This window comes from Lissotriton helveticus, chromosome 1_1 (genome assembly GCF_964261635.1).
Source record: "Lissotriton helveticus chromosome 1_1, aLisHel1.1, whole genome shotgun sequence".
Lineage (NCBI taxonomy): Eukaryota > Metazoa > Chordata > Amphibia > Caudata > Salamandridae > Lissotriton > Lissotriton helveticus.
Window position 1 is genome coordinate 129,008,489 of NC_136057.1, and position 27,792 is coordinate 129,036,280.

The 27,792-nt window shown below is 45.7% G+C and overlaps 1 protein-coding gene across 1 annotated transcript in view; it reads left to right on the top strand.

Moving 5' to 3' along the window:
• LOC144768240 (uncharacterized) overlaps positions 1–15,554 on the top strand; it is a 48,398-nt gene extending 32,844 nt beyond the window's left edge. Inside the window, exon 2 of the mRNA XM_078651753.1 lies at positions 12,408–15,554. Within this exon, the coding sequence (XP_078507879.1) occupies positions 12,408–13,450 (1,043 nt within the window). The 3' untranslated portion in view covers positions 13,451–15,554. The remainder of the gene's footprint in view (positions 1–12,407) is intronic.
• The last annotated feature ends 12,238 nt before the right edge of the window (positions 15,555–27,792 follow it).

Below are 27,792 nucleotides of genomic sequence, written 5' to 3' on the forward strand. Positions count from 1 at the left end.
AGTAGCATCGATCCTTCATGAGTGACTTCCAAGGTGTATCATCGGTAAGGATGTAAGCGCTGGAGAGATGAGTTAAAGGCCGGTGTAGAATGTTGAGTTCTGACGTACACGCAGTGTAATCAAGATGTGTTCAACTACTCTCCATGTGTGGCTTGGTAATAGGTGAGTACCTGGGCTGGAAGAAAGCTATAACTGGTGACAAGATCGGGGATACGAAGCCCGTACACTAAAAGCGCTCTTCCAGAGAGTTTGCCGTGGTCCAGCACACTGCTCGTGCGTGCCACGTGTGCCTCAGTTGAAGTGCAGAATCGATGCTGGCACTGGTGGAATCTCAGTGCAATGCCAGCCTGCATAAAGTGCTTAAAGATAAAGACAGCGACACTGAAAGTCTACATGTCGCTGGACTAGAACTGAACGAAACAGCTTCTAATGGAATATATGGCGCCATTACGCAAATTAATACGATTACGCTATGTGGAGTAAGAAAACTAAAGGTGGAGAAGGAAAGCACACAGAAATAGTTCAGTTCACATAACACTGAAATTCACATGCTATGAAGCAGAGATTAACCAGGTGTTTGTGAAGAAACATTTCAGCACAAAATCTACCAGTGTTATCTGCTTTCATGTACTTGTAGTGTACAAAGATTTATCTCCTTCCCGAAACCATCAACAAATCATTGTCTCTCAACATGCTGGAGAGCAGTCCCAGAAAGAGGGTCGGGTGAGTTTGCCTAGTTTCCCAAGCCGAAGCGGCCCACCACCAAAGCTGCTGTATAAGGGGCCCAGAACAACTCATTAAACAGCCATAACATACAGAGCTCCGATGGAGAGCCAGACAGAGATCCAAGCTCCAAAAGTAATTAAGGCTGACCTCGAAGCTAGCACATCACGAGGCTCTAGAGAAGCTCTGTCTGATCAAGTTCCACAGGGAGTGCCTGAGAGACCACTACTGTCCTCCAATGTATATACGGCTGCTGCATTCTTAAAACCACCAACTATGTTTGATATTGCAAAAAAACAGAATATTGGCGATAGATGGATGGATAGAAACTTTTGAAGATTTCATAGATGCAATAGATGAAAAAGAATATAAAGTATCTTGAGAAACATAGCCGGTGAAGGAGGAAAGAAGCCATGAAAAAGAATTTACAAGAAGGTGAAAAGACATATGGTCAAATCGAAAAGGCCTTTAATGTCAAGTTTAAGCCATTGCCAAATGTGAATTATAAAAGATATATCTTCATCCAGAGACCAGGTAAGACCATTGATGAGTTTGTTCAAAGACTGGATGTTTGATAAAGCACTGTAAATTCAATAAATTTATGATGAGGAGGCTACCCTCCTCGGAGTAATTAATGGATGTCTGCCGTAAGCATTTCATCGACGAATGCTGATGGAAACTGAGCTTGTATCAAGTCCTCAAGGCTGCTTGCGCTGACCAGCGTACTTATCGCCAAGTGACTGACATGGAGGCCGTAGGTGCCCAAAGTGCGTCGGTCATGAGCACGAAAAGTAAGCCAAGATACAAGGCCGAGGGACACAAGGTCCTGTCTCCATAGAAAAACAAAACGTGTTACAGATACAGACTGTCATTTCCACACAAAGGTAAATGTCCCGCCATTGGACAGATATGCATATACTGTGGTAAAGCGAATCATTTTGTGACGACTTGCAACGCGAAGATAAAAGTAAGTGTGTAATATAGAATCTATTTTTACTTAGTCCTGCGTGGATTCCCTTTTGTGGTTTACTCACTGTGTTGCTGCACGAGTGTGTTGTACAAATGCTCTGCACATTGCATCTTTAAACTAGCCTGACTGCTCTGCGCCAAGCTACCAGAGGGTGAGCGCAGATTATCTCAGGTGTGTATCTGGCTTACCCTGACTAGAGTGGTGGATTCTGCCTGGCTTAGGTGCCTACCCTAGCCAACCAGAAACCCCATGTCGAACAGTGGTTCTTGTGAATCACTTGATTTCCCAGCATGCTCCTGCTGCAGGACCAGGTCAACGCACTTTATGTAGGAGGACTAGCCACCATTTGTATCTCAAAGGGAAGTGTGACTCTTTTTCCTAGAACATACATTTTTTTCCCCTGAATTGTAATGTGGTTCCCAAAATCCGGACCCTGTGGTTTTCCCGATATCGAGGTCCAATACCCGTGTCACGAAACCTCAACGTACCGAGACGATTTTGGTGTCTACGAACCGATAATGATTAGGACATCATTCCTATGTATTTGCGTTACAATCGAGGGTTGCCAACACCCCTAAATCACAGTTTCCGTCCCATCCCTTAAACTCCATTTTGTGAACGGCATCCATCTTGCATCTTGCCCTCATGATAAGTCAATTAAAGGTCGAGCTTGATCCAAATAGACACGTCCACCTTTCGTGACTTTCCCCTGACCTGTCCCAACTGACTCCACTGTCTTCGGCCAAACCTGTTTAGGCAGCTCCTCGCCCAGTGGCCGAATACGATAGCATCTACGCATAACATTCCACGAACCATTCACTACATACAGCCCATGTTTCCTTCAAACACGCACCTGTCCCCGTATCTTGTTTATGGCCCTTTTATGGCTGGGTTGTACCTTCCTTTATTGGTGGTTCATCTATATCTGATGGGAGTTCCCGATCCAACTGGGTAATCTATCAGCAAACTGGACATCTAAAATATGGGCTTGCTTACATGACTTCGCTCTTTGTATTGTTGTAGAAATATGTGTGTTGCCATACCATAAACTCAAGAATTCTTGCTTGAAGCCATATATTTGATATATAAGGAGACGGCTGGTTCTGTAAAAACGAACAGTCTCCCAAGAACCTACTCTCTGTGTTGTGTACTTCTGGGACACGTGTTACTTGGTAGCTACCAATAAAACTTGATCTTTGACTGCGACTAGAAGACTACGTGTTTCTGTGGTCCGGAACAAGGGAACTCAGAGGTCTTCGGGTGTTATCCCCTGACACCAGCGGGTTCCTAAAAACCCGTTACCTCAGTTGGCGCCCAACTCGGGGCGATATCAAGCGGTGACGGTCCAAGCCAGATGTTCGTGAGGAGCTTCGTGTGAAAATTCCGGAGGACGGCCAGCCACTTCAGCGACCCCTGTATGTCGACGTGGTTCCGAAGGTCTTTGCTGCGAGGTTCCCCGCGTCCCGACGGCTTCGAAGGACTGCTGCCCTGACTATCGCCTTGTTTTGGACCCAGTGATCCTTGGTAGAGCGAAACGATAGACGAGTCTTCTAGCGACGTCATCGATCTTCAAATACTTCAGTTAAGTATAAGTGGAGCGTCTCCTAGTCCTTAGTTTGTTCTTAGTTTTTGGTATCCTTGAGATACGACTTGATTTGGAACTTGCAAGCCCCAAAGCCGAAGGACTCGTGTATTCACGAGAAATATCGTAACAGATAATCCTTTGAAGTTTGAAGCTAGACCAGTGAGCGAAGATGCCTGGTTTTAGCAAACTTGGAAACTTGTTTTGTCTTGGTTGTAGTAAGGACTCCCAGTTGGAAGATTCTTGTCCGGTTCCTCCAATTGGAACTCCAATGTATGAACTCTATGTGAAGCACGGCGTAGGTCCTATCACATATAACGAGGTATGGATAAAATACACCCGCAAGGATGGTGTTTTAAAATGGCCCCAATATGGTAGTTTCGACCAAGAAATATTAGATAACTTAGAGGTCAAATTGTTCGAGAAGAAAGCCCGGCCGGCAATGTTTGACTCTTTCCGCTTATGGCGCAAGGAAGCCAAACAGAAAGAAATAAGACTAGCAAAAAAGAATAAAAGAGGTATGTCAATGGTGCAAGCTGCCGTTGCATACAGAGATAACGAGGAAGAGCAAGAGAGCGAACAGATGCTTAGGAGCAAGAAACTAGCGATAGATAAATGTTACCCAATGCTGCCAAATAGAGGAAAAGGTCAACAGGAAGGATCCGAGAAAGATCCATTGATGTCCCACCTATTAAATTCTCCGCCACCCTATGCACAAAATGCCACAGCACCTCCGCAACCTTTCGTTGCACCTTTGGTAGCTGTAATACAGGCTCCTTTACCGCACTCACCAGCTACTCTTCAGCTGGCTCCTGTTTCTTTGGCACAGCCTCCTCAAGGCTCACCGATCACATCTATTTCTCCTACCGTTCCTTCTAAAATTTCGCCTAGCGCACCTTCTAGTCTCTCTGATACTCGTTCTACGAACATTTCTGTTTCTGCTTTGCGTGACTCTGTTCTCCTACCAGCTATTCCTCCACTTTCACCTTTCGTCTGGCATAAAATGGCCAGCATTGTTACTAACTTTCCTTCACCAATTTTTCGGTCGCCTAAAACGACCCCTAACACGGAACGAAGACAATTACGAAGCCAAATGCCTGATTATCAGGAAAGGGAAACATTGAATAAGTTAGCACGAAATTGGGCTATGGATACAGCAAGATATGATGTAGAGTCTGTCATGAACGTTTTCCGTCAATGGGATGAACCAACGCAAAGATACGTCTTTGAGCAGATGTGTGTTTTCCTGTGTGAGGATTTGGAAGATAATGGTCAGAAGAGCAACCTGCAGGAGTTGTGTAGGTTACGATTTAAATTTGGGGAGGGTATGATAGTTGGTCCCGACGTTGAAAGAGCAGTAGAGATATTATTATCACATCGAAGTACAGGTGGTAATTCTGGGTCATCCTCTGACAGTGGTACGTATAGTAGGAAAAGAGCGAGACAGTACCCTAGGAGAGAGGTTCCTCCGGTGTGGAGGGAAGGTGATGCAAACGCAGTTCCACCGGTTCTGCCTCATTTCCAGCGTGTATGGGTACATGTCCCCTGGAAAAGATCCGAAGTTCTAGCACTCAAGCAGACACTACCCGATCCCCGTAAAAACCCGACTGGGTATTATAAGGAGTTGTCCCAAACTGCAAGCTCATGTATAATGAATTTAGCGGATATAGACATGTTGTTTGGGAACATTGTTCCACATCCTTTATGGAGTAAGATACGTCATACGGATCATGACCAAGAATTAGGTGACTCATGGGCAAACATTGCGACTACAGATGCTAGACAAATCGGTGGTTTCAAGCCTGAGCCGTTAATAGCTGAACTTCCTGGTAGAATTATCGCATACATGAAGACAATTATGCCTGAAGTACGTGTAAACTGGGACAAGCTATCCGCGTGCAAGCAGAAGAAAGACGAGAATGTGTCTGACTTCTTCACGAGATTTGAGGAAACCTTCACTGACCATAGTGGTCAGGATATGGCTACCGAGGGTGGCCAAAGACTGTTTGTAGACAAGTTTGTACACAATTTGCTTCCTGAATTGTGTGCTAAACTAAAAGACTCAGAAAGTGCTTGGGCTGTCTCTACGTCAGCGCAGATTCTAGCAACAGCCCAGTACTATGAAAATAGGCGTAAAGACGAGTTAGACAAGGCAGACAAAAAGACGAAAGATTTGAAAACTAAAGTTCTTCTCCAACAGGCCTATCAGCCTCGTATGGCTAGCCAGCCTCATTATCAACAGAATCTGCAGTACTCTAAAGACGCGCAAGGAAACGAGCTTTCCCATCAGCGTCCTACGTATGGCCCGAATCAATGTGCGTATTGCAAAGAAGAGGGCCATTTTAGGAATAATTGTCCGGCTCTTGCACGACGTTTAAACGGTGCACAAGGTGTAAGGGAAAGAGGTGTTCAGCATGCCTCTAGAGGTAGAGGCCGTGGATATTTCACTCAGAATATAACTTCTTTTCCACCTTCATCGTCCAAGTCAGCTCAGTACTATGCTGACGACTATTACACCGAACACGACAATGAGGGTAACGATCGCTAGGACAGCCACGGACAAAGAGAGGGAGTTGTTTCAGTTCCAGTAGATCAGGATGGACCTTATGTCGAGGTAATTACCTCAGGAGTGTCAGAGCCATTTCTGCTGGATACTGGTGCTACAAAAAGTTCTATTATGCACTCAAAACTTCCTGCCGCACCTTTGTCTGGCGAAATGAATGTCTCAGTAGGCTTCTCTGGCGCCCCTGTTAGAAACCCGATCTCTAGTCCTGTTTCCGTTTCTGTTGGCCCCTGTGAATTAGAAGCACCCCTCATTCTTACAACAGGTTGCGGTGAAAATTTGTTAGGATTGGATTTGCTAAAGAGGTTGTACGCGACTTTGTACTGTTCTCCCTCGGGAGTACAGCTTACTTTAGGGAGAAAAGTCATTTCTTCAATATACTTGTCAAAAGAAGGTATCCCAACCGAATTGTCATCACTTCCAGATATACTATGGGCTAATGGTTCCAACGATGTAGGTCGTTTAGAGATAGCACCGTATGTCATAACTTTGAAAGCAAACGTCAGATTGCCACGTATTCCCCAATACAAAATTTCTAACGACTGCGAACAGGCATTGTTAACGATCGTTTATGATTTGGTCGATAAAGATGTTATCGAGGAAACAACAGGAAACATTTGTAACAGTCCAGTTTTACCGGTCTTGAAACGTACTGATCCTTCACAGCCCCCTGTGTATAGGTTTGTGATTGACCTCCGAGAAGTAAACAAGGTAGTTATACCGCAGTTTCCAGTCGTCCCCGACATTACTGCTTTATTGACAATGGTTCCAGCTTCAGCAGCTTGGTTCTCGGTGATTGACCTGAAGAACGCTTTCTTCAGCATCCCGATCGCCGAAGAGAGTAGAGACCTTTTCGGCTTCAATTTAGGAGGACGAAGCTTCCGCTTCAAATACGCTCCTCAAGGCTACTGCGAAAGTCCATCAATATTCAGTCAGGCTCTGAAAACACAACTAGACACAATTGTACTGCCAGATGGGTCAACATTGATTCAGTACGTAGACGATCTACTGATCGCTGCAGACACTGAAGAGATTTGCAAGGAAGCTACGTTGTCGCTATTACGTCACCTATGTGACATGAAGCACAAAGTCTCCCTTTCAAAACTGCAATTTTGTCGACAAGAAGTAACCTACCTAGGTCACATCTTATCGAAGGAGGGAAGGAGACTGACACCAGAAAGAATACAGGCAATCACAGAACTAAGTGCCCCAAGGACACTGAGAGGTGTCCGAGCTTTTTTGGGCATTACATCGTACTGTAGACAATGGATACCGAATTTCTCACTACTAGCCAAACCCTTACTGTCACTACTCCGCAAAGACACGCCTAAACCTATGCCTTGGTCTGAAGATTGTCAGACGAGTTTCCGCGAGTTGCGCGATGCATTGTGTTCGGCTCCTGTGTTGGGAAACCCCAACTACAGTAAGCCTTTTACATTGTATGTCCACGAAAAAGAAGGTTGTGCATTATCAGTCTTAATGCAACTCTTTGGGGACAAACAGCGCCCATGCGTGTATTTTTCGGCAACTCTGGATCCAGTGGCTAAGGCACTGCCAAGTTGTCTAAGAGCAACAGCCGCAGCAGCTGTCTGCATTCGACAGTCTGCTGGATTAGTCATGAATAACACTCTGATCGTTATGGTTCCGCATGCTGTAGACATTTTACTAAATAGGACAAAGACACAACACCTTACTAGCGCTCGACTATCCAGTTACGAACTTACCCTGCTACCAAGTCACATCCATATAAAGAGGTGTGATACACTCAATCCCGCTACGTTATTACCCATCCCGACAGAGACAGACAAGATTGACAAGCATGACTGCTGTTTCAGGACAGAGGAAGAGACAAAAGGGAGAGTAGACTTACAGGACACTCCCCTTCCCGAATGCAATGATACTCTATGGGTTGATGGTTCATGTTTCAAGTTGCCGAATGGTGATACGACTACAGCATATGCCGTAACGACGTTACACACCATTGTAGAGACTGCACGCATTCCCCACAGTTCTGCACAAGCTGCAGAGTTGATAGCGCTTACTAGAGCATGTGTGCTGGCGAAAGGAAAGCGAGTGAATGTGTACACTGACAGCCAATATGCCTTTGGTGTGGCTCACAGTTTTGGGAGATTATGGCGTGAACGTGGGTTCCTTACGTCCCATGGTGCAAAGATACAACATGGCCAGCTAGTTAATGAGCTCCTTGAGTCACTCACCTTGCCCCTACAAGTCGCCATTATAAAATGTAGTGCACACAGAAAGATTCAGGATGATGTTGGCCGCGGAAATGCATTTGCAGATGAGGTTGCGAAAGGAACTGCAAGGAACACAATGAATCGGATGTATGTCATGGGTCCCGCTAGATGGACTGCTGATGTAGGAATGTGTGAGGACACCATTGAAAGCGTAAAATCAATACAAGCCGAGGCCACTGAGAACGAGATGAATGAATGGAGAGAAAGCACAGGTAGATTGGATGCGAATGGTTGTTGGGTTGAACTATCGGAACACCAGCGATGGTTACTACCTAATGCATACGTACTTGCAGTGGTAACGATGGCTCACGGAATGGCACACATCAATTCGAGAGGAATATGTAAACTATTGGCCCCAGTATGGCAGAATAGCAATATCCCAAAGTACGCAGAAAACGTGGTCAGAAAGTGTATGGTATGTTTGAAGTACAATCCCGGTAGGGGAACGCCAACTCCAGCTGGTCATTTTGCGCCTCCAACGTACCCGTTCGAGGTTTTGCAGCTAGATTTCATCCACATGGAGAGGTGCAACAACCTGAAATACGTTCTCGTTGTTGTTTGCGCCTTTTCAAGGTGGGTGGAAGCGTACCCCCTTAAGGACAACACAGCCTTATCGACTGCCAAAGCCCTTGTCAAAGAGTTCTTCCCTAGATTCGGTATGCCTAGAATTGTCTGGGGTGATAACGGAAGTGAATTCGTAGGATGCGTGATGAAGAGAGTGTGTGAGTGTCTAGGCATACACCAAAAATTCCACTCTGCGAATCACCCCCAATCGGCTGGATTAGTAGAATGCTACAATGGCACTCTGAAACTCAAACTAGCCAAAATCCAAGCCAGTACAGGTCTTAAATGGCCTGATGCCTTGCCTCTAGCACTTTTGTCAACCAGGACGACTGTCCACTCCAGGTTAGGACTTAGCCCCCATGAAATCGTGTTTGGCCGCCCAGCCAACGTCTGGGGCGTGCCAAGACCCAAGAAACTGAGCGAGATAGAGCACCCCGTACTGCTTGACTATTTGTGCGAATTGACAACTAAATTGCGTGTTTTACACCAACAGGTTCACAGTTCTTCTCCACCAGCCTCTGACGATCCAGGTCACCTCATCGAACCCGGTTCGTGGGTTTTGTTGCGGAATTTTCAGCGCACCAACAACGGACAACCGAGGTGGACCAGACCGCACCTGGTACTACTTTCAACAAGATCTGCTGTTCGGGTTGAAGGCAAGAAGAACTGGGTACATGGGACCCACTGCAAACGGGTCTCTCTACCCCTTCCATACGACCAGTGGGTCAACAAAGGACTTGCTGACTCTGAGACAGAATCCGTACCTCGCTTCATCCCTTTCAGCGATGCCCGTTTGAAAGAAACTAGCACCGAAAAGAAGAGTGATCATATTTTGCAAGGACATGTGTCACCATCTATGCAATTGGACACTACTGACCCTGAAACGCTGTTTGAAGATCACACCGTACCTGGGAAACGACGATACAACCTGCGGTCTAGACAAAAGAACTAATAAAAGCTTGATCTAATGTAATTTCCTCTTCTCCCCTAAGAACTATTTTTGAATTTTCAGCTCTCTCGTCCCAAGGGAACTAGCTCATTTTTGATTTTTCGAACCGCCATCCGGTTCTGCTGCTAGGGTCGCGGTTGAAGTCTGGGGAGTGCAACTGGGAAGTTCTAGGTCCACGGTTCTGATTGGTCCACGGGAGTTACCACGGACTGAGCAGAGCGCGCTCCCTGGGAGAATCAATCAACCACCGCGGGCAGCAACTAGAGGATGGAGTTTCCAAGGGTAGAGAGACCTGTCAGACTCACGAACTTCGAAAAACAGTTATGCACGATACTGTCCAGAAGAAGATTCCTGATATTATGTGTTTTAATGTTATGTAGCATACTTGTGTTTTTTATTGGTTATACCTTGTTCGTATTTAAAGTTACCTTTTCGAATGACACCCAGACACCACCTCCTCCCACTATTTCTCCACACTACTTTCACCCTTTACCTGAACACGAGTCTGCCCGAAGACTCGAATTTGTAAACAACTCTTTCATCCAGCTTCTACACCAACACCAGTCCATAATGAACACGTCAAACTGTTGGATATGCGGACTTATGCCACACACAACCGATAAGGGTATCCCATACTTCGTTTTGCCATTTAGCTACTATGGTTCTCTGTGGGCTTTCCAGACCGTGTTCCTATTCGCCCTAGAACCATACCCGACCCGTTCCGCTGCAAGCGACTCCAGTAACAAGGCACTAATTGCAGGGATAAGGAACATGAGTAGGGATATCGACACCTATCTGACAATCCCCAAAGATGAACTGAGTCCCTACACCCGTTGGAACGTGACCAAACTTGGGGTTTACCTGGTCAAGAGCCAGGCAGCACAGAAATCTCGCCCAGTTTGGATAGTTCCCCACCGAGGTCACTTATGCTTACAGGGTATTGGTAGGAACCCCACAGCACAGTTAGGAAAGAGCATTTGCACGGAAACATATGTATTTGCTTCCCGAACTTCCCCGATACTCTTGGCAGCTAAAGGCACGTATTTCGTTTGCCACGACCAAGCCTACACGTGGTTGCCCCCTGATTTCTCAGGTATATGTTTTATTTCATTTCTGCTGCCTCCTATCTACACGGCCCGAGCAGATTACCACCGGACAAGGACAGCTAGAGGTGTCGTGAGTAAAAACGACACCGCGGGTCAGGAATTCGCTGACTTCGCAAAGGGTTTTCTGCCATTTTGGGGGCCTATGGTGAACAGCAGGAATATTCGCCAGTTAGCGAGGATAGTTGAATCCGCCGTGACCACAACGGCCGGAGCACTTGGCAATTTGACAACAGAGCTTCAGTCGGATCGACTTATGACCCTTCAGAACCGAATTGCCTTAGACATTATACTCGCCGATCGTGGTGGTGTGTGTAGAGTCATCCAATCCAGTTGCTGCATTTTCATCCCTGATAACGCACCAACAGTATACCAGGCCATCTCCAAACTACACAAAATATCTGGTTCCCTTCACATTGAGAAAGGGGATTGGTCCCTGCTGGGGTGGTTCTGGGAACTGATCACTGCCTGGGGATGGAAAACTTTGATTTTCATCGGGATGATCTTGGCACTTCTGTTCATGTTTTGCTTGTGTATACAGTGTGCTCCTGCACTATGTGGCCTCTGTGCTACCTCGTGTGTACGGAAGTCTGTGTCACAGGACGAGCTGAGTAGCAGAATGATGCTCCAGCAACATCTCCACGAATTTCTTCATACCGATTTGGACTCAGATTAGCATGAGTTATTGCCTTATATGAGGGCAAAAGTAGGGTCTGTGGTTCCCAAAATCCGGACCCTGTGGTTTTCCCGATATCGAGGTCCAATACCCGTGTCACGAAACCTCAACGTACCGAGACGATTTTGGTGTCTACGAACCGATAATGATTAGGAGATCATTCCTATGTATTTGCGTTACAATCGAGGGTTGCCAACACCCCTAAATCACAGTTTCCGTCCCATCCCTTAAACTCCATTTTGTGAACGGCATCCATCTTGCATCTTGCCCTCATGATAAGTCAATTAAAGGTCGAGCTTGATCCAAATAGACACGTCCACCTTTCGTGACTTTCCCCTGACCTGTCCCAACTGACTCCACTGTCTTCGGCCAAACCTGTTTAGGCAGCTCCTCGCCCAGTGGCCGAATACGATAGCATCTACGCATAACATTCCACGAACCATTCACTACATACAGCCCATGTTTCCTTCAAACACGCACCTGTCCCCGTATCTTGTTTATGGCCCTTTTATGGCTGGGTTGTACCTTCCTTTATTGGTGGTTCATCTATATCTGATGGGAGTTCCCGATCCAACTGGGTAATCTATCAGCAAACTGGACATCTAAAATATGGGCTTGCTTACATGACTTCGCTCTTTGTATTGTTGTAGAAATATGTGTGTTGCCATACCATAAACTCAAGAATTCTTGCTTGAAGCCATATATTTGATATATAAGGAGACGGCTGGTTCTGTAAAAACGAACAGTCTCCCAAGAACCTACTCTCTGTGTGGTGTACTTCTGGGACACGTGTTACTTGGTAGCTACCAATAAAACTTGATCTTTGACTGCGACTAGAAGACTACGTGTTTCTGTGGTCCGGAACTAGGGAACTCAGAGGTCTTCGGGTGTTATCCCCTGACACCAGCGGGTTCCTAAAAACCCGTTACCTCAGTAACTGTCCGACTCCATATTATATCAGTGCAGCTTTTTCAAGAAATATTTTCTTCATGTAATTTTCAATGTTTTTTTCTATTTTGCAGAACAACAATCACATCTAGAAAATATGAATGGGAAAGAAAGCCTTAAAGGTTCCGGAGGCAAGATGAATATAACTCAAAATATCTACTTAAAGAAACGGCGCAGAATGCACATGAGGGAGAGACGCTTTGCTTGTAATGTGTGTGACAAAGGATTTATCAATGAGACACTTCTTGTGAGGCACAAAAAAGGACACACCAGCCTCAGGCCATATCCCTGCGAAACGTGTAAAAAGTGTTTCACTCAAAAGGCAACTTTTTTACAGCATCAAAGAACACACACTGGAGAGAGGCCGTATCACTGTACAGAGTGTTCCAAGCGCTTTGCTCATAAGAACAGCCTTGTACGACATCAAAGTTTACACACAGGAGAGAGGCCTTATCACTGCACTGTGTGTTCCAAGCGCTTTGCTGATAAGAGATCCCTTGTACAGCATCAAAGAGTACACACAGGAGAGAGGCCTCATCATTGCATTGTGTGTTCCAAAACCTTTTCTTGTAAGGCAAACCTTGTACTGCATCAAAGAACTCACACAGGAGAGAGGCCTTATCACTGCACTCTGTGTTCCAAGCACTTTTCTCATAAGACGAACCTTGTACAGCATCAAAGCGTACACACAGGAGAGAAGCCTCATCACTGTACTGTGTGTTCAAAAACCTTTTCTCAGAAGGTAAACCTTGTATTGCATCAAAGAACACACACCGGAGAGCGGCCTTATCACTGCACTCTGTGTTCCAAAACCTTTTCTTGTAAGAAAAGTCTTGTACTGCATCAAAGAACTCACACAGGAGAGCGGTCTTATCACTGCACTCTGTGTTCCAAGCGCTTTTCTTATAAGGCGAACCTTGTACAGCATCAAAGCGTACACACTGGAGAGAGGCCTTATCACTGCACAGTGTGTTCCAAGCGCTTTGCTCATAAGAATGGCCTTGTACTGCATCAAAGAACTCACACAGGAGAGCGGCCTTATCACTGCACTCTATGTTCCAAACGCTTTGCTGATAAGGGATCCCTTGTACGGCATCAAAGAACACACACAGGATAGAAGCTTTATCACTGCACTGAGTGTTCAAAGCGCTTTTCTCGTAAGACAACCCTTGTACAGCATCAAAGCGTACACACGAGAGAGGCCTCATCACTGTACTGTGTGTTCAAAAACCATTTCTCAGAAGGCAACCCTCGTACTGCATCAAAGAACACACACAGTAGAGAGGCCTTATCTCTGCATTAAGTGTTCCAAGCGCTTCGCTTATCAGGGATACCTTGTACGGCATCAAAGCGTACACACATGAGAGAAGCCTTTTCACTGCACTGTGTGCGAGAAGAGCTTAAATCAAAAGTCAAGTCTCGTAACACCGAACACACAGGAGAGAAACATTATCACTGCAAAGTGTCTTCCAAGCGCTTTTCTTAGAAAGAAAGGTCATGTATGGTATCAAAGTGCACACACAGGAAAGAGGCCTTATCACTGCACAGTGTGTGGGAAGAGCTTTACTGGTAAGACACATATGCAACGGCACCAAATAATACACACTGAACTGAACCCTATCACTGCACAGTTTATGCCAGGAACTTCACTCAAAATGAACGTTTCTATAACACCAATAAATACAAACTAGATCCATTTTCACTGTAACAATCTTATGTCCTGCTTACACCAAAGTAAGTTTTACTGGAATGTTGTAACGAGGGCTTATAGTCATAAATTCCTAATGGCCAGTGTTCCCTGTAGGGAGCGTGCATTTAGTGTAATAACCCTGAGTGCCCAAACTCCGTTGCGAAGCACATACACTTCATACATCACTGAGGCACCATTTGCAGCTCTTGCTTTTAAAAAGCGAGCAGGGTGGAAAAAAAGATCTCTTGCGTGAAGGAGCACAGAGCGCAGATCTTAGGCCTAGCAACATACCACTGTTGAAGAGGGGAGAACGTTGCAGCGTGCCTCTTAAACGGCAGTGTATCGGATTGCCGAGGGTCAGAAGTTGTGCAGCATGTTTCTTCTTTGCATGCTGTTTGCTGCACTAGTTTCTGAGAGAAGCTGCAGGGCTTTACAGGCAGCTGTGGCTGTCCGGGCGTGATCCGCGCCTTGCAGATTAATTTATTTTAAAAGTCCATGCACTAATTAGCATTGTTCGGTATTTAAGGGCACGATGTACGGCATACTGATGTTTAAGTCCCAGCTAAAAGTGTTCAAAGGCAAGCACTCAGTGCATAATGGTATGCCTGTGCTAAACTTATTTAGAGAAGTCATTTCTGACCCTGCCGCAAGCATGCTAAGGCATATGTGCCCCCAGTGAGGCAGCATCATTCAGATGAGTCATTTTCCCGGCCTAGACCTGGGCTCTGTAATTGCAGCTCTCGTCACCTGTGAAGCGTGATTGCGAGCAGCCGTACAACCATGTAAGGAGACTATGATCGGTAACCAATCACATCCTTGTGTTATTTCTTTATAAATGTTCTTAGGGTTTCTCACTGCTAGTTGATTCTGTTGTACCAACCGAATATAGGATTCATTTACCACCTCGCTCATGCCATTACATGAGGGCACAGCCGCAACGCTATCATGCCGTCTTACAAAACACACATTAAATTACTACTTACACGTCACAACAACTTTGAGCTCACAGCAAGGGTTCTCAGCACAGCCCCCTATTCACAGATGCCAAAGTGCCAACAAATCGAAGCCCGTAGCCCCTCTGCCATGCACAGAGGTACTCGCCTCGCGGAACGGACTTGCTTCCGTCTTCAGCCCAGGTGCTGCTCGCTCTTTGTGGTGCGTGATTACCGTTGGAGCTGCAGAAAGAAACATGGGCTGTTTTACCTTCCCATCATACCTTTTCCCACATATGTTTAAGAGTTAGTAGTTGAACTGTGTTTATTGCAGATGTCTGTAGACCTCTTTTCCTCAATAAATCCTGCTGTATCTTGCATTGCAATGGGTTCGAGTCAGCATTCTGTGCATTTAAGATCCCCTCCTATAGGGCTCACATTTATGTTTTTGTAACTCTGTAAGCTCTACAGCGCTCAGGCTTCGGTAGTGAAGAGCGCTGCCGCAACCAACTGCAAATCAGCTAACCCACTGAGCAGCCCCGTAGCTATGAGTGCCGCCAGGTATAACTTGATTTAACTCTTGTCAAGAGTAAGTATTGTGTCCAGACTGATTTTTTAAATTTCTTTTTTCATCCCAGTTCTTTTTTGCTTTCCTCATTCGAAGAATGCAAATACAATGGGGAGAGGAGCTGGCCTAACGGCTAAGGCGCTCGACCTCGGACCTGGGGATCTGGGTTCGAGTCTCGGTAACGACGCCAAAACCTCCTGTGATTCTGGGCAAATCACTTAATCTCCCCGTGTCTAAAAAAAAAATGAAAGTGTGTCCTCATGTAAAAAACGCAACTTGTGCTATGTAAAGCGCTCTGATACCTGATTCGGTTCGGGTCTAGTTCGCGCTATATAAAACTCCACAAAAAAAAAACAACAAAAAAAAAACAACACGACTTAGAGCAGGATCTACTAGCATCAGGAATACTGATTTCCTATTTGCGATTCTCTATGAGTCGCAATTTGGAAATCGGAATTCCTAATGTATGAAACTCTTTTGAGTTTCATTAGCGATTGCTAGCGAGATTCAAATAGACCTACCTCATGCATATTAGTGAGGTAGGTCGCAATTTGAGACCCATTAGGAATCACAACCATCACAGAGATGGCAGCACTACGAAGATAGTGCGCACGATGGCCGTTGGCCGACGCCAGCAGCAAAGGGGTTAACAAGATTACGTTTTGATTTATTTCACCTTCTCCTCGCCCACCCGCAGAGGAGTAGAAAAGGCGAGACTCTGTTGCCATGTGGTTGCGATGGCAAATCCCCTCAGGATATGACTCATTTTTTAACATTTTGTAGTTATTATGAGGTGCCGAGGGAGATAATCCCCATTTTAAAACTAGCAAACTTTACCCAAGTGTGCCCTGCTTTTACCTTTTTAGCCATGCTTTCGGGGTCCACTTTATGGCACGTTCTTAGCTTTTTAAAGGTTGCAGTTAGGCTTAGATCTAGCTGCGACTAAATTTCATATATGATGTAGTCCTGAAACTGTGAGCATTCTTGATTTTTATATATGATGTAGATACATTTTTATGTCCTTTTTTTCATGTACTTTATAATGAATTAAAACTATTTATTCAATGATATTCATGCACGGGTTCCTTCCTCTACAATCTAACTTGTACTTTTATGTTTTTTATACAAAAGCTGAATAAAGTACTTTGATTGATTGATTGACCTGGCAATCTACGTTGCGTCAATTCCTCACTATTGGGGGCCCGGTGCGTCTCCTGTAATATTGCTCCATCTACACTTTGCCGTTTGAGATATTCTATCCCCTTCCGTATTCTCCTACGGTCATTCAACCCTCTAACATTCCATGTAAGGAGTCTAATCTGCGGCTTTGTGTGTGGATCAATCATTCCTTGTCTTGTATCTTCCATGATCTCAGTGCTTTGTGTGCTGTGCAGTTACGAGTAGCCAAATTGTCAACATACACACTTCTACCTAACAAAACAAATTAGACAGTACCAACCCCGTTATTGATCCCACCCACCCTATACATTCACAAACTTTGCATTCAGTCTGAATGCGCCATTGGCAGGCACTGTGAGAAACCTGTCGAGCCTTCAGTCTCCGGACTCTCAATCGTGCCCATCATAAACACCCAACCACAGTCTGAGCTCACCCACACCTGAGGGTGACGACTTCACAATTTGTAACACATTAGAGTCATATGTTGTATGACAATAAAGACACAGAAACCCATCATCTGAAAACATGATTTTCTCTTAGGAAATGCAAGATGAATGAAAGCATGTGAAATGTGAGCGGGGACTGCTCTGCTGACCTGGAGGACGTTAGGGTTTTTACGTCATGTCTGATAATTAAGTTAGGCGGTAAACATGAAGTTTTAAAGCCCAAGTGGGTCAAAGCTGTAAAGAGACTGCAGAGGCTCATGGGGTCGTCCAGGCCAGCAGTGGTATGAGAGCGGCCAGCGGTAATGATGAGGGGAATGGAGTGGGATCGTATAAGAGGTGTGACAATATCAGGAGAGTTAAGGGAGTGTTAGTGAAATTAAATTAAATTTAATTGGTATAGACCTCTTCCGAGATCCAGAATATGTTAAAATAGTTTATACATATTTCCAATTCCATAGTACCACGATATATCACAAAATACATTATATATATATAAGAGATTATTCTTCTTAATTTAAACATCTCTAAAATAGCGGGAGAAACGCTTTCAAATAATTAAACTCCTGCTATTGCCCTATCTTAGTAGCGCAGCATTTGTAATGGGGGCCAGAAAAGTAGCTTTCAGTCAGAGTTTTAGTAAGACAAACAAAAAAGAAAATCCTCTCTAGTTGCACTCAATACATGTAAACTGTCACTATGGTGGAACGGAGACAGAAAGAAAGACGCATGCACTGGCGCCCTTTCTCACAGACCAAAAAAAAACAGTTCAAATGATGCTGCAAATTGCGTCCTATCATTAGCGTGAGGTAAGGTTCACATGTGATCAGCACACAGCCCCGTGATGTGTATATTTCTCATAGTCACAGTGACATCTTAGAGCACATAGTGGCAGTGGCGTCTCCTCCAGAGCATCACCCCATTGCTTTCAAGCAATGCAAGAAGTAGAAACATAACATGGTGATAACAGACTTTCAGTTATTATCATTTGATGTTTCCTGCTGCTTTGCAGGTTGCTGCTCAGCTCTTGGAGCAAGGGAGGAGTGGTTTGTCCACTCCTAAGTGCACAATGACTGTTTGTTCATGACTCTCGGGCCGCCCACACAAGTCATGCACTCTTTCCCTGTACTTCATGCAGGCTGCATTACAGCCTGCATGGAGAACATTCCCAGGCCCCCATTCCCTGTTTGAGCGTCGAACCAGGATGCTCAAAACCAATCACAACGCTGCATTGCAGTGTTGCGATTGGTCTGGGGTGAATGTGTGCCAACCAATCACAACATTGGTCAGTGGGGCCAGGCTGTGCTTCCTGTTCCTCGAGGCGCGAAAGAACAAAGACGCGTAACCCAGACGCGCGGGTTTTTTGGGGCAGCGGCAAAAATATTCTCTAGCACCCCCGCCAGCTCTTCAACACGGCGTGTGGTGGCAAAAGGCAGGGTCCGCCACGGGTGGCAAGCAGAGTGCCTAGCTTCGCGCCTGGTGCCAGGGCTCTCATCAGGAGGCCACTTCAGCTTGCACCACACATTGCCCATGCCAGTGCTACCACTGATAGTGACAACACACTTACTAACCATCACCCTACAACCCTACAAGTGTGACAATTTGGAATATTCCAGGCCCCCTAAGTTATAAGAATGGCTTGGTGGGAGGGTAAGGGGAGATAGCAGTTATTTTAATGTATATTGAATAAATAATTACCTGTTGTTGTTGTCATCTCTAAATTAGCCAGACAGTGCTATCTTGTGGAATACAGTTTCAAGTGCTGGTGCTGACAATTAAGTGCCAGTGCCGAGCACCGGAAACCGCCAGCTCAAATTAAACCCTGGTTTTAAATGCTATATACTATGTATGTTAAGAGGAATCATGCTACCACAATGCACAACTTTATTCAGGCCTCATTTAAAAATATTGGTATAGACACCATACATCAAAAATTATATTGAAAAGGAATATTGTCAAAGATTACCACAAAACTTATTTAAGGAATGAAAGTCTCACATTGCTAGAAGACACTCACCTAGAGGTTTTCTTTAGAGAAAATGAGATTGACAAGAGTACAGGACCAATGCCTATTTTAGCATTGCAGGTCCACATACATACTACATTTTGTATTATCCAAGTCTTGATTTTTAAGAAACAAAACCAACCAAATAGTTCAGCACACAAAACATAACACTTTTTGAATGCTTTGGGAGGTTACAGATGCACCAAACATGATGTGGGACTGGTGGGTATAAACACTAGGAAGAAGCTGGTGATGAACAGTCATTGGCAGGGAACCTGGAGATGAAGGTACACAACCTCCTCACCAAGATCACAAATGTTTTACAGATGACATTATATAAAAAAAGTGCAGGGGTTCAAAGTTCAACCCTGACGGCTGGGGTGGCCGAATGCTGGTGTTTTCAAATACCAAAGCCTTTACCCTTTTCCCACCACACCCTGCCTTCCTTTATCTTATCTCTCGCTGGTTCCTTTTCATCTGTCTTTCTTCCCTTTGTTACTTTTTCCCATCTTTATCTTCCACATTATTTCGCTTGTTTCTACCTTTCTCTCTCTTGCTTAAAGTCTAGTATTGAAAAATAAGTTCCGGTCGCTAAAAATGAGCGCCGGTGCCCACCAGCAGCACAAATTAAGCATATCCCCTGTCAGTGTTTGACGCAGAAAGAGGAGCTTATATACCCTGCTGTCCCTGGCTCATTCCCTAACCCCGTGGTAAAGTTGTGTTGCTTCTCTTCAGAGCTTGTCTCCTCTTCCTGTCGCTCCCACCCTTTGTTTTCCCAACTTTTACCTGCCTACAAATACCTTGTATTTCATTTCAGGCCAGTCCCTCGCCCATCCAATGTGTGGCTCCTCATTATAACATTTTGCATAGTGCATCATACAGTGGTCTGTAAGCACTTTAAATAATATGGCATGAGACCTACAACTGGAACCAGTAATCTGACGTCACCAATGTGTGTTGACTCTGAATCATCTTGCCAGCTATACAAATCGTAAGGTGCAGCTAGCCAGCCTTGAATCAGGGATAGGTGTCCGTGTTAGCAACACACACACGGCATGAATCTTCCGATGCCTAGTGACCTGGTGACCGGTGCGTGGAAGGAGGAGGCGGCCGGGCAAGCACTGGCTCCAAACAGGGAGGGACATTCACAGGCCCCGGCCTGCGCGCATACGATCAGACCTGGAAGAATGGCACAGTTTTGACGCCTGCGTGCGTGGAAAGGAGAAACAAAATTGCCGCCCGCCTGTGTCTGCCTCTGGCCAATCAGACCATGCATGCACTCAAGGCGTCACTCCAGGGTTCACAAGGGGTAGTCAGAGTCTGCTATAATGCTATTAATGACAGAAACCGTTCTTAACTATAAAATGATTGCCAGCAGGAAGAATTATTGAAAGTAAACTATGCGTGACAGCCTGCATCAGTAAATACAACAATTAGAGCTTCACTGCGCTACGGTCTGCGTCAGTCACCGCTCATTGGTGTCACCCCTAGTGCTGGTGTCACCCGGTGCGGTCCGCACCCCCCGCACCCACCTAGTGACGCCACTGTGCCCCATTTTTTTGTTATATCTTTTAGCGGTAATGTCCTCAGTCTTAGCATCAGGATGCAACGCCTAACCGTATGGTCCAGTGTAAAACTCAAATATTTTGTGATCTCTTTATACTCCACCCTGGCTAGTGATCGCTTATAATGCGATAACTGTTGACAATGAAGTTTATTCATTTCATATCTCAAGCTCTGAGTAGATTTTTTTTTTTTAACTTTAGAAGTACTGGAGAGCAACTTTGTAAAAGATTCTTGGAGCACTGGGAGTGCTCCAAAGCAATCTCTAAATTTCCTTTAAACATATTTATTCCTGGCCCAGCCTTAAAGTTTCTTGACATATAATTGCTCTCAATGTACCTTCAGGTGCGTGCAATATGTTATAAGCCCACCTGACAAGGTTTGCCAAAGCTCTTGTATATACACTCACTACCCCTAATTCCAGTCGGAGTGCGTGAACAGGAGTGGCTTGACTTGTAGTAGTAAGCATACGTAAGAGTATTCCCTCCTTGAGATTTAAAGAAAACGATTTTATAGAAATACATTCCAAACCATACGTTAAAAAAGGGATAATCTTTGTTCGATAAATTTCCAAGAGGGCTGAAAAATGTTGCCTCCCAGTAGATGAATAAAACTTTTTTATAGCACTTGCATGGGATACTATTTTGAATTCAGTCCATTGAAAATTCCAGGCAGTTCCAATAGACTGGGAGAAAACTCTCCCTAAATAAATGTAAGTAGATTAAACAGTACTATTTTGTTTTGGAGATATTTATTCTTGATCAAAATTTCTCGGAGTGTGTGGCTTGGAGCGTCAAGATGGCGGTCGCATTCTGAGAGTGCTCCCGACCCCTATGTCATCCGCTCCGAGTATCCGCCACCATCGGCTGCTGTCCTTCCCTTCCAGCGGAGATACCCATCTAGCCGCAGCCAGGAGTGGATGTTGGCATGGAGCAGAACCAAGAAACGCGAGGTGCAGCAGTCGGATCTGCCCCAGACCTCCCGACTGCACCCCTGACAAAATGGCGGCTGGCACTCACCACACCAAATCATAAAGGCCAGAGATCATCCTCCCGCCTCACAGCGACGTAGATGTGGCCCAACACATTCCTGAGGCCCCCGCATCAAACATAAGCAGCAATCGGAGGCCCCGGGAGTACCTGGGACAAAACTACACAGCGATTAAGTCCTCCGACCCGCGGGCATGCCCGTGTCCTGGTCCCGGCCTGGTGCGACGCAGGAGCCCCTCACCCGGCGCCACCTCTCTTACGGACCTGTGAGTGAAGGAGCCCTACACACATTCCGGAGAAGGGGCCCTCCTGGCCGGAGCCTGTCATGACTGGAGCGATCACATCTGAGGATCCGTATAGACCGCCTGCCTCAAAGCCCTTGGTGCTTGATCGTGCGCCGGAGCTGACCCTGAGGAAGATTGGGACTGAAGACTTACCCACCCGCACCTATTGAAAGCCAAGGATCGGCTGCGGTGGTAGTACAGTGGGGCCTCAGGTGGAGACACCCCCCTCTATCTCTCCTGACCGTCGAATCTCCTTGGGACTCCTCGGCTGCTGCCTCCTCCTGCTCTGGGAAGCTCGGATCCTGATGGGAGCCCCTTTTCCTTGATTGGTGGGCCTCCCGGGAGGGGGCCCTCACCCGGGGCCTGAGGGGATGGTGAGCCCTAGGTTGGAGAGCCGGTGCTTCGAGACCGCCAGAGGAGAAGAGCCGGCCTCGTCATTCTACTGTGCAGCAACGCAGGATGACACCTGACTGCCTCCAGGTAAGGGAGATCGGATGCTAGCTCATGCAGCGGTGAACCTCTGTCCCCCCTCCCTTCCATTGAGCAACAGGGCCGGAGCCCCCCCCCAACCTCCCAAGATTCCGCATTCTGGCGTCCTCACCTGGCTAATGCTCACTATCCCCTCTATTAATCCAACTGGAAAACACCAACCCAACTCTGGATGCCCGAGGGGAACAGAGTACATCCCTCCTGCGCCCTACAGGCTGTGGACCTTAACCCTTACTCCCACATCCCACAGGCAGCAGTCACCAAGCAGAGCAGACTGGGGGGCGAACCCCTGACTTGGCCCTGGGAGCACCTGGTTTCCAGCAACCGCATCATGTGCCGGGTGTGCAGCTGTCACCAGACTGATCTGGACCACCCTGACTGCTGGTGGGGGTGGTGTGGTAAATAAATAAATAATACCCTATTTTTGAATACATAAATGAATAACAGATAGCTCAATAAAATAAGAGTCAAGATTCGAGGTAGTAGGAGTTATGCAGGTTTAATACAGCATAAGGACAGGAACAGGACAACCTGCACAGGAATAGGATGGCAAGCGCTTGCCTGGGGCAGAATCAGGATCGGCGGAAGGATAACTTTTAATAACAGTACATGAGCATATATACATAACGCAAACACATAGCATTACATTGCAGTAGGCGTAGCAGTGGGTGGAGCAATAGGCGTGACGCGTAGCAGTCGCGAAAGATAAGGGTAAAAGTGGGTGTAACAGGGCGTATACATAGACATGTGATGCAAACGTAACAGAATATGTCATGAATGGGGCGGAAACCATGGAGGGGGCTACCTAAGGAGCCGGGACCTCTAACCTGGTGGTGCGCGCAAACTGGCAATGACGTATCACTAGGAGAAACTGGGGGCTATGAACTCTGTGCTAGGAGCAGAGACTGAAGTCTGGAGAGTCAGGGCGACATGTACCTAAACAGTATCTAGTATCTGATGTTTAGAGAACATGTTGATATAAACTAGAAGTCAGGAGGGGAAAAGGTTAACAGACACTAAGACTGGACCATGCATTATTCTACATGTAGTGCGTGATGAAGAATATGGAATGACCATTAAATACAGTATTTCTCTAACGTGGAGACGGAAAGGCTAGACAATGACGGAAACTATTGATGCAGTTCAGTAGCTTAGGAATGCAGAGAAGGAGGACTGAACTGATAACTGGAATCATAACATACTTTTGGCAGACTCAGAGGCAGAGCCAGCTGAACCGGGCACTGCAAGGCAGGATGTAAGTGAAGGGTCGAGGATACAGGTGGGGGCTGTATCGCTCCTCAGCGAGGCTGCAGGAGACAGGAGCTGAATCTGGTGTCCAGGCCCTTTTGAGGCCTAGAAACGGGGACTTTACAATGGAATAACGTGCACACTGAGAAACGTGGCAACGTAGCTTTACATAGGCCTGATATTCGTAGTATTCACGAGGACTGGAAACTGGCATATTAGAGGTGGACACAACTATAATTGTGTCTTGAATCGTACATGGGGAATACATATGCATATTTAATCATGCACACATAACATATGATGGATGACACGTAGGGACACAGAACATGGCAAAATTTACTTTTCCACATTCCCTCCTTGTCACTACGTTTCCATCAGGAAACATCAATTTTCATGATACCGTCTATCATTTCATACAGTATCATTTGCTCGTCTCGAATTTTCTTGGAACGGGATTTAGAACAGGGCTTGGGACTAGGAATACAAGAGGTAGCACAAATGCCGCAAATCGCAGGGCCACATTGTATACAGAGGCAGCAGCTAAATATGATCGCTACTGCAATACCTAGAAAGGACAAGACTTTCCATCCCCATGCGGAAATTATATTCCAGAACCAACCGGACCATGTCCAGGTGCCTGGGTCTTGGTGTATCAGATGGGCAATCTTATGGAGTCTGGTTATAGCTGAATAAACAGACGGCGCGTTATTTGGAATGAAAATGCAGCAACTGGATCCGATGACTCTACAGGCCCCGCCCCTATCGGCCAGTATGACGTCAAGGACGAGACGATTCTGTAAAACGACAAATCTCATAGCAGATTGCTCTTCGGTTAAGTTACCTAGAGCAGAGGCAGTCTCATTTACTACAGCTTCGAGGGTTCTGGTTAACCTACGGATCAGTTTACTATTCTGGATAGGTCCTATAAAGAAGAAGAAACCTCTATTGAAATCTGTATACTGTTCTAGAGTAGTTTCAGTATAATCGACAATTGGGGACTCCCTTCTATGTCTAATGTATACTAGACGTGTGTTTCTGTGATAATCAGATGGGGCTAGAAAAACAGGTGGCAGTAGGAAGGCAATGTAACAGGTTCCCTCCCAATCGAGGGGCAGACGAACATATGCGGTTTGACCACAAATAAAATAAGAATGACGTGAAGCTTTGAAAACAGATTTCCCACTGTCACTATATTTGACAATAGTAGTACATTCACTATGTCCTACATGTACAGAACCATAATTTCGGACACATAATTCGCCTTTGACTGGTAATACTGAAATAGCAGGTAAGTCTGGAGTAGTATCAGACTGGACATTCAAGACCATGAAATTCGAAGAATAATTACCTAAATTATACACTTCATTTTCTAGATCTAACCCTGTTCTGTGGGGAAGACCTTGTTTGTCTGGAAAACATGTACTGTTAAGAAAAGACATATCTGTTGAGGATGACGTTAACGTGGACCATGCTCCACACGAACCATTATGTGAGAATGGATAAGGAAAAAGTGGCAGAACTCCCTTCGGTGTCTGGAAAGGGGGGAGTCGACCACACACCCAACAATTAGTGGCATTGCTGGTCTGATGTGAGTAATGTAACATGCGGATGAATGAGTTATTTCGCATAGCGAGGCGGTAAGAGAGTTCATGAGGAGGCAGATCACTAAACGTGTGCTCTACTGTAGCATTAGCAGACCTGTTTACATGAGGAACTGGGAAATACAAGTAAAATGCATAACTCGTGCAGGAAATCATAATGCTGAGAAATAATATGAAACTCAGAAAAACGATACATCGGATTGAGTTTTGACTAACTCTCTCACTATGGGGGTCTATTTTATACATGTCAGAAACAGTCTAACCGTTTCACCTAGGGGAGGACTTAGACAATCAAACTGACTGACTTATTTTACTAGACCGGAGTTTTAGCTTGTACTCCTGTTGCGGAGTTTTCTCTAACAGGGGAGGGGTTGTAGCAATGTCTTTTGCGGGACAGTCCTTGAGAACAATATTTTGGCAATCCTTCAAATCCTGGGAAATGTTCTTTAAGACGGGTTTCAGTCCATTAAATTGTTTTACATGAGAAAGGTGCACCCAGCCTTTGCGACCTTCCAACTTCACGGCTGTACGGGTGGTGAGGAGGACCTGTCGGGGCTCTTTCCAACGAGGCTCCAGTGGACTCGATCTGTCAAAATTCCTGACCATCACCATGGATCCTGGAACGATTTCGTGCGGTGCCACCTCGGTATTGTCTGGAAATGCGGCGGCAACCTGTGAACGACATGAGTTGAGGGCAGACATCAAGGAAGCTAGGTAATCTGTCAGCATATTACTTGAAACATCGGTAATACTTCGGGGTCTAGGAGTACCCCACATATTTGGGGGGCGGCCGAAAACGACCTCATACGGGGACAGACCTGATCTGGAATGTGCGACCATGCGCATATAAAACAAAGCAACTGGCAGAGCTACCAGCCAGTCCACACCTTTCTCTTTGCATACCTTTGCGATACGAATTTTTAGAGTCTGATTATGTCTCTCTACGAGACCGGCTGCTTCAGGATGGCGTACACAATGAAACTTCCACTGGTACCCTAATAACAGGGAAACATGCTTCATGAGTTCAGATGAGAATGGCTGGCCGTTGTCAGAATATACGACTCTAGGGAGTCCATAACGAGGGAAGAACTCACGAACCAACTGCTTGGCAGTGGTCGCGGCTGTGTAATCTGGGACTGGATATGCTTCTGTCCACCTGGACAAAGCGCATACAACTACAAGGACATACTTGAAACCTTGACATCGCTCCATCTGAATATAATCCATCTGGAGGACTTCAAAAGGGTGGTCAGGGGGCTGGAATCCACCTTGTTCCACCGGGACACTTTTACCTGGATTAAACTGACAACATATCATACAGGTACGGACTTTCTGCTTGGCTGCAGCTCGTAAATGCTTGTTGAACCAAATGTTCTGGATACTGTCTAGCATAGCTTTTTCTCCTAAATGTGCTGGACTATGTGCGGTATTAATAATGACTTGAACCATAGAGTCGGGGAGAAACCATGTGGCTCTACCCTTCGTTAACCATCCTTGATCTGTCTGGACCCCTCCTTGTTCGGACCATTTCTTGATTTCTTCAGGAGTAGCATGTAACTGTATGTCTATGACATCTTGTGTAGGGTCCTTAACTGTCATACATGTAGTCGGATCTGGAGTATGTGTCTGATTAACTGGAATGTCTGGAGTCTGTGCTGTAAGCTTGGCTGTGCGATCTGCTAGATCGTTACCTTGGGAAATAATGTCAGTAACTTTGGTATGTGCTTTGCACTTCATGATAGCGATAGATGTCGGTAAATGTATGGCATCTAACAGAGCTTGAATAAGGAGACCATGCTGAATCTTGGTTCCATGAGAAGTCATGAAACCTCTCTCCTGCCAGAGCACTCCGAAGTCGTGTACGACTCCGAATGCGTAGCGTGAATCTGTGTAAACATTAACTTTCTGGTTCTTGGCATGTATACAGGCTTGTGTCAGAGCAACTAGCTCTGCTGCTTGAGCGGACAGAGTGTCGATGCGGTGTGTCTCTATTACTTCAGTGTCAGTAGTCACTGCATACGCGGCGACTAGTTCTCCTGTACTAGTTCTCATACATGAACCATCCACATAAACTGTCAGGTCGGGATCTAATAACGGAATATCTGTCAGATCTTGTCTTGGCTTAGTCGTAATGTTAACTATTTCCACGCAATCATGCGTGGCAGAATTCGAATTAACTGATGGTAGCAGTGTAGCAGGATTCAGGATGTTGCAGCGTCTGATTTCTATGTGTGGCTGGAACAGTGTCAATTCATAACCTGTTAAACGTGCAATTGTCAAGTGCTGAGTTTGTGTTCGGTTTAAAAGAACTTCCACGGAATGTGGAACTTGTACTGTCAAGGAGTGTCCTAAGACTATGGAATCACTTTGTCTGATAGCTAGTGCTGTGGCTGCAACTGACTTGAGGCACGCAGGCAGAGCCTGGGCTACAGGATCTAATGTGCTCGAAAAATAAGCACAGGGCTTGT